At 36.9% G+C, this 12,061-nt stretch overlaps 1 protein-coding gene across 1 annotated transcript in view; it reads right to left on the bottom strand.

Moving 5' to 3' along the window:
- Positions 1–122: 122 nt before the first annotated feature.
- LOC109915026 (grancalcin-like) overlaps positions 123–12,061 on the bottom strand; it is a 37,856-nt gene continuing 25,917 nt past the window's right edge. Inside the window, exons 3-8 of the mRNA XM_020514636.2 lie at positions 11,536–11,605; positions 10,825–10,868; positions 6,834–6,981; positions 2,681–2,794; positions 785–843; positions 123–318 (exon numbers count right to left, since the gene is read on the bottom strand). Of these exons, the coding sequence (XP_020370225.1) occupies positions 292–318; positions 785–843; positions 2,681–2,794; positions 6,834–6,981; positions 10,825–10,868; positions 11,536–11,605 (462 nt within the window). The 3' untranslated portion in view covers positions 123–291. The remainder of the gene's footprint in view (positions 319–784; positions 844–2,680; positions 2,795–6,833; positions 6,982–10,824; positions 10,869–11,535; positions 11,606–12,061) is intronic.

The raw sequence follows: 12,061 nt of genomic DNA, 5'->3' as shown, positions 1-12,061 counted from the left end.
TACACAAAATTCCAAGAGGCACAACTGCAGCAAAGCCATTTACCTGTAAATTAATATTTTGCAAGCTATGAAAGAAATAAAAAATTTGGCAAGTGATAGCATAACAAATTGTGTACACATCATAAAATTGAATTTCCTTTTTTATTTTACACAATAAAAAAAGAAAATATACAAAACGACTAGACATGTATGCAATTTGAGCAGTTCGATTTATCCTCAAAGCAATATAAATCACTGGTTGTCGGTCGGTCATCAGCGGCCAGTGTTTGCATAATGGATGCAACGTTGCACTCAAATGGACATGGTGCATTGGATAAACTTGAAGAAAAGTGGAACAGAATGAAAAGGTTAATATACATTGCAATTTCTGAACATGATAAACAACAATATCAAAATGAACAAACTTGCAAGTTAAATCCATCTACATCCAGTCAAAATGTTTCAAGAGGGTGATTCAAACAAACATAACTAGCCTTTTGGATTAGTGTGTCACATTTCATATTCGTAGCAGTTTTATCAAATGATTAGACAAATGCAAGAAAACTGTTAATCACTTGTTATTTATTAAGACTGTAACAAATAACTAAAAGAAAATTACCTTAGAACTCTTAAAAAAATGAAATCTAATATCAACCTTCTAACATCACTAGTGAAATTCTCAAAATTAAAAACAATTTCTACCATTGTGTCCATCAGGGTCAGTGATTGATGCTGTTGTCCCTGCAGACTTTCAGAGCAAACAAACAATTTCAAAGCTAACATATCATGCAATTTAGGAACTTACATCATCATAAGCAAAGTTCACATATCCTTGCTGCAGACTGTCTCTTCGTCTGAAAGCATCTGCAACAAAAAAAATCAAAGTTGTGAATAAAGAGTTCAAGTCACTATTCCAAATATAATAAAAAAAATGGAAAAAAGGTGTGCAGCACCAAATCTTTTTCCTGGTTCAGTGAAGGAATAAAATATACATGATAGTTTTGCATGGAGATATATAGCAAGTAATTAGGAAGTTACTTATCGCAAGGGGAACCAAATACAAAAGCGGGGACGTTATGCCTGAGCTATACAGGGCCTTGGTGGAACTTTATTTGAAGTACTGTGCAGTGTTGGCCAACTCTCTTACGGATGGATGTTAATGCATTGGAAGGAATTTAGAGAAATGGAGCGAGAGGTCTTCGGAGGACTAGACAGGATAGGTTTGTATCCATTGGAATTTACAAAAGCAAGAGATGACTTGATCGAAATTTTGAAAAGATCCTGACGAGTCTTTACAGGGCAGTCAAGAGAGGATGCTTCCTCTTGTGGAGATTATAGGACTAGCAGTCAACAGTTTAAAAATCAAGCGCTACCCATTTAAAACAGAAAAGCCATTTTTTCCTTCTCAAAATCAAGTGTCTTCGTACTCTCTTTTTAAGAACGTTGTGGAAGCAGAGTCTTTGAAATGTTTGAGGAGGAGATCGGTAGATTCTTATTAAACAAGACAGTGAAGGGTTACCAGGATTGGCAGGAACGCATATACAAGACACAAGCCAGGAGTTTGATGGGCTACCCTTCACTTTTCTTGCTAAGTACAATTCTAACAATATTCAAAAAGCTTAACATCTAGGGGAAAAAAAAATTGCTTGGTTTGGCACCTCATCTACCATCATTCACTCCTTTGATTACCAACGTAGTGATAATCTGTACCATCTGCTAGACACACTGCAGCAATTCACCAAGGCTCTTCTAACCACATCTTCCAAACCCTCTAGAAGGGCAAAAAGGTAGCAGGTGCATGGGAACACCACAACCTGCAAGTATCCCTCCAAGCCAAATGGCAGACTGACTTGGAACTCTATCACCGTTCCTTCAACATTGCTGGGTCAAAATCCTGGCACTCCTTTTCTAACTATATTGTGGGTGTCCCTACACACCAAGGGCAGCAGCGGTTCGAAGAAGGCCAGAGCAATAAATGCTGGTAAAGGCAGCAAACTCGTGCCCTTGAATGATTTTAAAAAAAAATGTTGAGTTACTCAGAACGCTTAGCCTCAGACTTGTTATTCTAGTGAAAGTATTTTTGTGGCTATTTCTACTTAGTTTGCAGTCAACACTGATCCCAAGCACCAGCTCCTCCAGGACAATAAATGCAGTCTCGCACATCCCATGAAGGAATTTGTAAAAACATCCATGGGTCAGACCAGGAGGCATCTGTTATAATAATAGGCAGGATAGCAATCTTAAACTTTTTGGGAAACTCAGTTACATGAAAGAACAAGACAAACAAGATTATTGGCTAGAAGATAGAAAAAGGAAAGATCTACTGAAATCAGAAAAGAATCATTTAAAAGAATGGAGCGCAATTATGATTATGGCTGTTAATCATAAAAAAAGTCATACTTTAAAGACACAGTGCTCTAAGTTTGGAGTATCTTACAAACTGAAAATGGTATAGCCCATATAGTCATTCAAGACTATGATTAAAATCTCCACAGGGGAAAAAAAAAATTCAACCCCATTTAATGGATAATTATCTGCATCATATATCACCTAGGTAAATAAAAAAAATTAACTTATTCTACCCCAAAAGAAATTTACGCAGCTACTTAACATATAAAGAAGTAATTCTGAACTAAATTCTTCAGGATGTAATAAATCCAATAAAACAGTGAGTGAGGTATTTAAGATAGATAACGCATACCTGTAACTGCCCTTAATTTTACACAGCAGGCAACGTAGTCATCAAAGTAGGTCTTGCCATCTTTACAGTAACGTTTTATAATACCATTTATAGCTTGAGCACTCAGTCGGTACCCTGGGGATGTACAAAATAACATTTTGAAACAAGTGGCTACAAAATATTCTTAGGTAATAGTTCATTTAGTTTTATTTTTTAGAAGTCATACTATAAGGAAGATAGAAGGCAAAAAAACGTACTGATCCTAAGTTACATCCTTAAACAAGTAGTAATTCAAGGCTCAGTGGGTCACTGAGATTGGTTTGAGATTTTGGCTTATGAACCATGATGCTAAAATCCATAGTCGATGACAGGTATTGCAGAAACAACCGTACAAAAAAAATGCTAATTAGAAAAAGGTTATTACATGACACTGTTCTTCCTGTGTACAAATGTGGTTTGCACACAAAATATTCTCCATGGCACATACTTGGCTTTTCATAAATTAACCCCTGCAATGGATCACGTCTACCCAGAAATTAGATGTTCAAAATGGAAGTCATTGAGGAAACCTGAAGGCCAGTGAAAACTTTCAGTAAGATACAGAAGGTGGAAATGTAATTGCACGAATTGGAGAGAGTAACAAAATGTGGGAGGCAAATAAATGAGGAAGTGCAAACACAAGTGATCTAATAATTTAAAATTTTATGTATACTTGAGATTATTTCAATTGTTCAGGATTAATAAATTTATAATTACTCTGATTAACAGTTTTAATAAAGAGCAGCAGTAACTGAAAACTCAAAAAAGTGTCCCAAAAAAATACTGGTCAGGACCTGATAGTTAATTTTTCTGTAATTAATGTTTTAGGTTCACAGGTATTTCTCCTAGAACGTGATAGTTGCATTGTATGACATCACACTATAGAAAATAGCCATTGAAAATCATTATGTCCTCAGTGGTTAGCACTGCTGCCTCAGTGCCAGGAACCCGGGTTCAATTCCACCTTCAAGCAACTGTATGTGGAGTCTGCACATTCTTCCCATGTCTGCATGGATTTCCTCCAGGTGCTCCAGTTTCCTCCCACAATCCAAAGATGTGCAGGTGGATTGGCCATGCTAAATTGCCCGCAGTGTTCAGGGATGTGTAGATTAGATGGGTTATAAAGGGGGCAGATCTGGGTGGGATGCTCTAAGGGTTGGTGTGGACTTGTTGGGCCGAAAGGCCTGTTTCCACATTGTAGGGATTCTATGATTTGCACAGCGTCCACTATTCATCGATAGTGTTAAAGCCAATTCGCATTAATGAAACATCCGCTATAGCAAAAATACCAGCACATGATTGAATTTACATTACTAATACTCATTTTATAATTTGGAATCTTGATCAGCCAGAGAGAATATTTCTGGCAAAATTCCAGCTTTAGTATTGAAAAACTGATGCACTCTCATTAACAAGTTACAAATTGGATAATCCCAAGTGACACAACAGAGCAGGCACTGCCATAAGCTCCAAAGCAGCAGTATGACATATGAATATTTATACAATTTGCAAAGTCAACCACTTCAAATTTTCTCAACAAACGCACTTCCAAACAGAAAGATAAGCTATGTGAGAATAGCTATACATTTATCTGAACATCAGTATCAGAAATAGAACATTACAGATTTTGTCAAAGATCTAAAACATAAGCTGTGTCAAATAAACTACTGTAGACTCTTGTAACATGGACCTGGCCCAGAGAAAAATTCAGAAAACGTTACTCAAGTGTAACAATACGTGAAACCTTAGACGAATTTAGTTAGTACTCCAAATTTTACAAAATTAACCAATTTTTAAAAAATGAATTTTAAAGTACAGACAAAAACGTGATATTGCTTAAGTGGAGCAGTTTAATTAACTTTACACTCAACTGTGCACGCTTACAACATGATTTGGCTCTTGCATGGTTATTCTCCTCAGCCAGTGATAACCTTGAATACCAAAGCAGATTTTTAGTGAAATGCAGCCAGAAGTCAGATTTTAATGTTTCTAGTCAATCACCAGTGGTGGGACAGATGTTAAGTCAGAAAATGTGGTCTCTCCCTTACTTTGCTCTCTTTGGGTCACGGTTTCTGGACATCCTCTTCCATCTCACCATTTCTTTTCTGCCTTTACTATTTTGGTTTCTCTTTCCCCCAACTCTCCTTTCTCTCCAGTTTCTATGCCTTTTCTTCTTTCCGTTCATGTGGAAACAAAAAGTAGGTAGTATGGAGTGTTGCGGTGGGAAAGGCAGCACCAGAGCACTCCAAGCTCCATTTTTTGGTAGGCACTCTGGAGAAAATAATGCTTGAAGCCTTCTGCAGCTCCCTTCCCATATTCTGTCCCCAAGATTCATATTTTCCACTACCATCTCCTCCCAGTCTGTCTTCTAATTACTTGCTTTATTGTTGAAGCCTTCTTGTTAAAGCTATATGCTCAAATCTTGTACTTCTTCCTTATCTTTTTTCTATATCATTGTATTTAACCCTCCATTTTAGACATTCCTTTTCTTTCTTCAAAGGAGGTAGGTGGCAGGTGGTTCCTTCACTGCCTTCCAAGTTTCCTTCAAAAGCAATGATTAATTCAAGGTTTTTATTTAAGTGTTAAGAATCAAATTATTAGAAAGATATTTTCTAAAGTTTATTGGACAAGAAAGAAAAGACTTCAGTGAGTATAGTATAGTCAGACATTTTCCTCTTACACATTACTTGAATAAAGATTTTGAAATGTGCCCTCCAGCTTTTCTTCAAATAGTGTCCATTCAGGTACCAGACAGACAATTACTAGTAGCTTAAAAGATAAATGCTTAGCATTTCAGCCTCTAAAAATGTACTAACGCATCATGGGAAAGTGGACGTATCACTCGGAGTTTAATTAACAGTCAGACTTGGGGAAACTGAAGACTTCAATTTAGCAATAACTAACATAGTGAAATAAGATAATATCTTTTGATGTTCAGAAATTTACTTTTTGCTTAGACCTTAAAAACTTAAGATGAGAAATTATTACTGAATACTTGGCAGTTAACATTTTTTCAGGAAGCTATTTGTGGGAGTGAATAATACAGAAATACATGATGGTGTAGAACACAAGTTCATTGTTGAAAACTGTTACCTATTGGGATTACCACTTGCAGCGTTCCAGGTGAAAAGCAACATTTGTATGTACCACTTTTACTCTAACTTTTGTAGAACTTATTAAACTGGAGGATGTCACCAACACCTTTTTCTTTCGTAACCAATGAGTGATGCTTTCTTTTCAGCTGCGATTTTTGCTACTCCATGAACAACCAGCAAAAATCAATTGCATTGCTATAATGAAGCACTAACAAGATGTAACATCTTTTCCAGTATATGCTCAACAGCTTTCCCAACCTAGAGATGGTTGCAGTGCATTATCGAGTGGTAACACTCCTAAAAGATTTCAGTTTAAAAAGTTATATTGTACAGCTTTCTTGAAAGTGTCATCCTGTATTTATTTTTAATAAAAAGAGACCTCTGGCTCATTTTTAAGCCACTATTAAGAGAACTTCAACAAAGAATTATTCAATATTTTTTAAACGTTTAATTCCTGTCTACCAAAATTGAAGAATGAAATGCCCTAGATAAATACTTTCTATTCTAAAAGCAGAACAACTGGAGATCACCTTGCATAACCAATAACTGCTTCTGGTCCTTACAATCAAAAGACAAAATAAGTTGCTACGTGTCATGTTTACCAATACTTTGGTAAGGAAGTTCTCGAATTAAAGCTTTAATCCAAACATACTTTGTATAATGGTTTCTGCATTTCAAGTGAATTCAATTTTTTCAATTCCCTCAATCCCTTCTTTTCTTCAAGTTTCTAACTTAAAGTTAAAATAGTTTAAGATTCGTAAATATACTTCAAAAGAAAAACTTAACTTGTTTAGAAAAAACCTATTCTCATCAAAATCAACTGACTTTACAATCTGTTTTAGGATAAACTTCTTTTTACCACCGTAACAGCTAGTTATTCTAGACTTACATAGTAATTTAAAGTTATAAATGCAAGCAGGAAGTTACATGATATACCATCCAATACTTTCATAATATATTAGCTTCAAAAAAAAAAAAACAAAAAAAAAACTTCCAGCACCTTAAAAACAAAGGAGTACAAGATGAATTTCACTACTTACCCATTGATGTAATAGCCTGGCCAAGCTCAAGCGGTTCTACTGTCCCACTTCTATCCTGATCATACATCATGAAGTTCTGTTTCCATCCATTCAGTGCTGCCCATAGCTCTTTAAATTCATTAAAGCCCATCTTTCCAGTCATATCTCTCTGAAATGCTCCAGTCAAGGGTCATGTTTTTTGCTGATTGTCTGCATACAGTAGATGCTTCAGTTCTAAGTTTTACCCAGAATTAACCACTATTTAGAAATATTTCACCAAAAACTGCATTAATGTTTTTGTAAGACTGTTGTCATGACTCATTGAGTTAGTCTGACAGAAATCAAGCCCCACTATTTGAACAGTAGTCACAAATGAGAGAATTTTACTGAACTACCAAAATTTCCCAATTTTCATTAACTGACGTAATTCAGATTAGAACAGCATGTGCAGCAGGAGTATATTTTTTAAAAAATCTATTTATTGCAACGTCTAAACAATGGAAGGAGATATGAGTTACTAACTTAGAATTCTAGCAAAAAAAAAAATCCCATACATGTACAAACAGACAAAATAGAAATATTACAGGTGGGTAAGGAACAAAAAGAAAAAGCTAGTAAACTACAGTTCTGGCACCAATCCAACTTACAGGTAATCAGTTGTTTTCCTATAGCTCCCTTCTGACTTCGTTGAGTATGAGATTCTCATCCTTTCATTCATTGATTGAAGATTTGCCTTTTCAGGCAGACAAAACACACACACACGCGCACACACACAGAGCATGAGAGAGCTCATGACAGCCACGCAGACAGAGAGAAGCTGCAGCCAAAATTTTCTTTTACTTTTCTACTCAAAGGCAAGGATGTTTCTACTGAATTGTCCAAACACAAAGCTGGAACCATTCAACAAGAAACTAATCAAGAAGTTGTCTATGAAATTGTAAGAAGTTACCAAGCCAAATACTCTGGTCTTGGATGAAAAAACCAAATCAAAAGGTGAAAGTGCCCCAAATACACACTCACAAAGCCAAGTGGTCCATCAGTCCCCTCCAATGCTTGAATTAGGCAACATTGTTCCAAAACAGTGTGTTCAGGCAACTCATTTTTTAAAACTGCAACATCAGCTTCCGTAGTCCCATGATTTGAAACAGTATCTTCCTTTAGTCAATAGTCCAAAAATAAAAAAAAAGTTAAAAAAAATGATAACCTTTATTCAGATAAATGACTGAACCTAGGACATTGCCCTGAGGAATGCATGCAGTAATATGCTGTGGCTTAGGAAATTGGCATCTAAAAGCCACAACCATTTTTCTCCATGGTAGTAAACACTTCAGTGGATAGTCTTCCTGATTTCTAATGGCTTCAATATCGATAGGGCTCCTTAATGCATCATTCAATTAGAAGTTGCATGCTTTCAAGCACAGACACACGCCTTATCTCTGGAAGCTAGCTCTTTTGCTCCTGTTTGGACTAAGGCTGTAACGAGGTCTGGATTCAAGGTTATCCTGGCAAAAGCCAAGCTGAGCAATGGTAAGCAACTGGCCTTTGGTATCACTGTCAACACCTTTTATCACCTTGCCAATGATTGACATGAGATTAATATGGCAGCAATTAGCCAGACTGGATTTACCCTGCTTCCTGTGAACTTAAGTAGACTTGAGCAATTTTCAACACTAATGTTCAGGTGCCATTGCTGCAGCATTCCACCACCCCCCAGCTTTGTTTCACAGGCACTGTCTATCCCCAGCTACACTTCAACTGAGTAGCTTGATGGGCCAATTCAGAGAGCAGTTAAGAGCCGATCAACACTGTGTGGGGTCTGAACTCACATGCAGGCCGGCCCAGTTAAACATGGCAGACTTCCTTCCCTTGAGGACAAAAGTAAAGCAAACAGATTTGTCCAATAATTATAGTTTTGTGGTTACACTAACTTTACAATTCTAGATAGCTTTTAAAAAAAACCTTAAATTCCACCGGCTGCAGTGATAAGCTTTGATCCCATGTCCGCACAGCATTTGGCTGGACCTCTGGATTCCTAGCTCAGGTGACACTCCTGGAGCAATTTGGATAAGGTCACCTAGTCTGGAGCAAGTCCTCAGTATAACGGGAGGTGTATTTATGCAACCACAGTTTTTGCTGTCTCCAGTGTGTTCAGTCATTTCTTGATATAATGCAGAGTAAATTAAGTTGCTGACGACTGGCATCTACAATGTTGGAATCCTCAGGAGGGAGCCAAGGGGGATCTTCCACTTAGCACTTTTGGCTGATGACAGTAGTGCCTTTTGCATGGATGTGCTGGGCTCGGATATCATGGAGAGTGAGGGTGCTCATGGAGTCTCCTCCTCCAGTTAATCATTTAATTGTTCAGCGCTGCTCATGCTTAGATAGGGTGGGAATGCAGAACTTTGATCTGATCTGATCTGGTCTGTTGGTTACGGGATTGTTCAGCTCTGCCTTTAGTAAGCTGCTTTCACTGTTTAGCACGTGTGTAGTGCCTTGTTGTAACCACCAGGGTCATATTTTGGTATGGCTGGTGCTGTTCCTGACAGGCTATCCCTCACTTCTCACTGCACCAGACAGTGAACTCCCTGGCATGATGGCAGCAATGGTACAGAGAAATACTACACCAAAAAAAAAAAAAAAAAAAAAAAAAAAACTGTACAAATTTTGGTAGTAAACAATTCTGCTCTTGCCAGTGGCCCACAGCACAGTATAGATACAGCCAGTTTAGAGCCACTAGATCTGTTCTAAGTCTATCCCATTTTGCACAGTGGTACTGCCGCACAACCTAAAAGAGGGTATCCAGGTGTTGTAATCGAAAAGCAGCTCACATGGACAGCACGGCACTATGGTAGTTACATTCTTTGGGACTGAGTTAGTAGTTGGGGTGCTGCTCAGCCACTCTTGGGTGATGGACGTTGAAGTCACAACGGATCTGCACCTTTGCTAGTCCTTTGACTAAGCAGTGTTCAACATGGAGGAGTACTGATTCTTCAGGTGAGGGAGGGCAGTAGATAGTAATGAGGTAGCATTTGCCCTGGCCCATGCTTGACTTGATCTCATCCCATGCATGAGGTCCCGAGCAATAATGTTAATGATCCATTTCTGACTATATACCACAGTACTGCCACTTTTGCTAGGTCTCTTCTGCTGGTGTTACAGCACATATCCAGGAATAGTGATAGTATAGTCTGGGACATTGGCCAAGGCGGGAGGATTCTATAGGAATGAATGTTTACAGCTGTTATTTGATTAGTTTGTCCACAGATGCTAGCAAGGAGGATGTAGCAGGATTAAGTGGACTGAATAAGTTTTTTAATACCACAAATTTTATGCTTATGTCAACGTCTGGTGTCTGTACAGCTGGATTCTAAAAGAAGTTTGTTTTTTGATGACAAAACAGTAATTTCAAAAGTCACAGGTACTGATCCTATATTTTGGAATAAAACTATATGGTTGATTATATTCCTAGTTGCCATGGTGAAATTTGAACTATTTAGTCCAGGCTTCTGGATTACCAGTCCAGTAGCATAGACCTGTAACTTGTGTTTATTCTAAAAAAAAATTCTATTGAGATAATGTTAAGGGGGAAATCTGGCTTCAGAGGAATTGAAATGGAGAAGAAATAGGCCTTAAATCATTTACTCAATCTCAATGAAAAGTAACAAAATGCTGGAATGCGCATCTTGTCTAACAGCATCCTTGCACACAGAGAAACAGAATTTACATTTCAAGTGACAATCTCCTCTATTGAAGAGTCATCAATCTCAAACACTTGTTGCTGTCTTCACAGTTGGTGCCTGACCCAAGTTTTGAGAAGTTTCAATTGCATTTCAGATTTCCAGAATCCAGTGTTTTGTTTCTTACATGCTAATTATACTCAGTTTCACAAATTAAATTTTCCACATTTTAAATAATACAGAAACCATCACCATTTATAAGATATAGATTACACAGGTTGCTGCTGATAAATATTCCAAATGTTGCATCATCATATGAACAGTTATTAGGATACATCCAGCATTGCGATCATGATTCTGCAGGTCTCCAAACTAAAAGCTGAACACAAGACATAATTATTAGGCATATGAAGTGAATGTAAGTGCAGTAAAAGCATAAATACATGCATCTCACAAGTAAACTTGGCCAAGATCGAATTGTTCTTAGTTATTAAAAACAGGATATAGTGCTTTACAAAACTTCAGGGCATCCAAATCAAAACGTTGAAACAAAAAAACAGGCACAACAGCAGCATTTAATCAAGAACTTCCAATAGGACCAATGAAATAGCAAGCAATCCCACTGGTTAGTTCGTTTCCATAGTTAATTTGCTAAAGACAAAGTTACTGAAATCTTGAAAATTGGTTTTAATTCTCATACAAATAAGTACATAATTTTATTTCAAATTATAACTAAATTATGCTTACCCATTGTCATAGGTTAACCTAGCCTACCTTTTCTGTAATATAAATGAAAATTAGACCTTATTTGGCCTTAAATTTGGAGATGTAACTTTTAGAACAAAAATTGTGATTGGATGGAATTGCAAATAAGTAGTTAAGACCTAGCCAGTCAAATTAGTGACTCGTTTTAACATTGTGAAACAGGCAAAATTGCTAAATGAGTTTTCAAAAATAGCCAGAAGAGTACATTCAAACAAGTGCATTTATGCAGTCCTAATCACATACTCAATGCTCTATTTTTGAGATCACAAAGAATCGCTTACGTTTGTAGGTACCATGTATCCCAGACTGTGTTAAACATCGCTGCAGTTCCTCAGCATCCACTTCTCCATCCTGTAAAAAGAGCTTACAAAGTTAGTTGATATAATAGGGGACAGAAGGAATATTTGTCTTGTACAAAGCTTCTAATCATTTTAGATTTATCCAAATATTTGACAAAATATTTACAACTTAAATGTTATTCAACTACTTCAAAATGTGTAGGGGCTAAAGCTATGAAAGCAATCAAATTTTAAACTTAAAATAATGCTGTCAGCAGGAATTATTGTGCTTCAATTAAGATTCAACATATTAAAAGATTACCAAGCTACACTTCTCTTCATTTATTGGCTAGCAAAATTTTGAAATATGAATGTTCATGGAAGTTCTGGATTGGCAGGTGTACTTAAATTCAACATCTAAAACTAAACAAAATCTTCAAAAAATGTAGAGATAGTAGGAACTGCAGATGCTGGAGAATCTGAGACAACAAGGTGCAGAGCTGGATGAACACAGCAGGCCAAGCAGCAT

The sequence above is a fragment of the Rhincodon typus genome, chromosome 7 (assembly GCF_021869965.1).
Source record: "Rhincodon typus isolate 14 chromosome 7, sRhiTyp1.1, whole genome shotgun sequence".
Classification (NCBI taxonomy): domain Eukaryota; kingdom Metazoa; phylum Chordata; class Chondrichthyes; order Orectolobiformes; family Rhincodontidae; genus Rhincodon; species Rhincodon typus.
The sequence above is the reverse complement of the archived record's forward strand: the minus strand, read 5'-3'. Positions and strand labels throughout refer to the sequence as shown.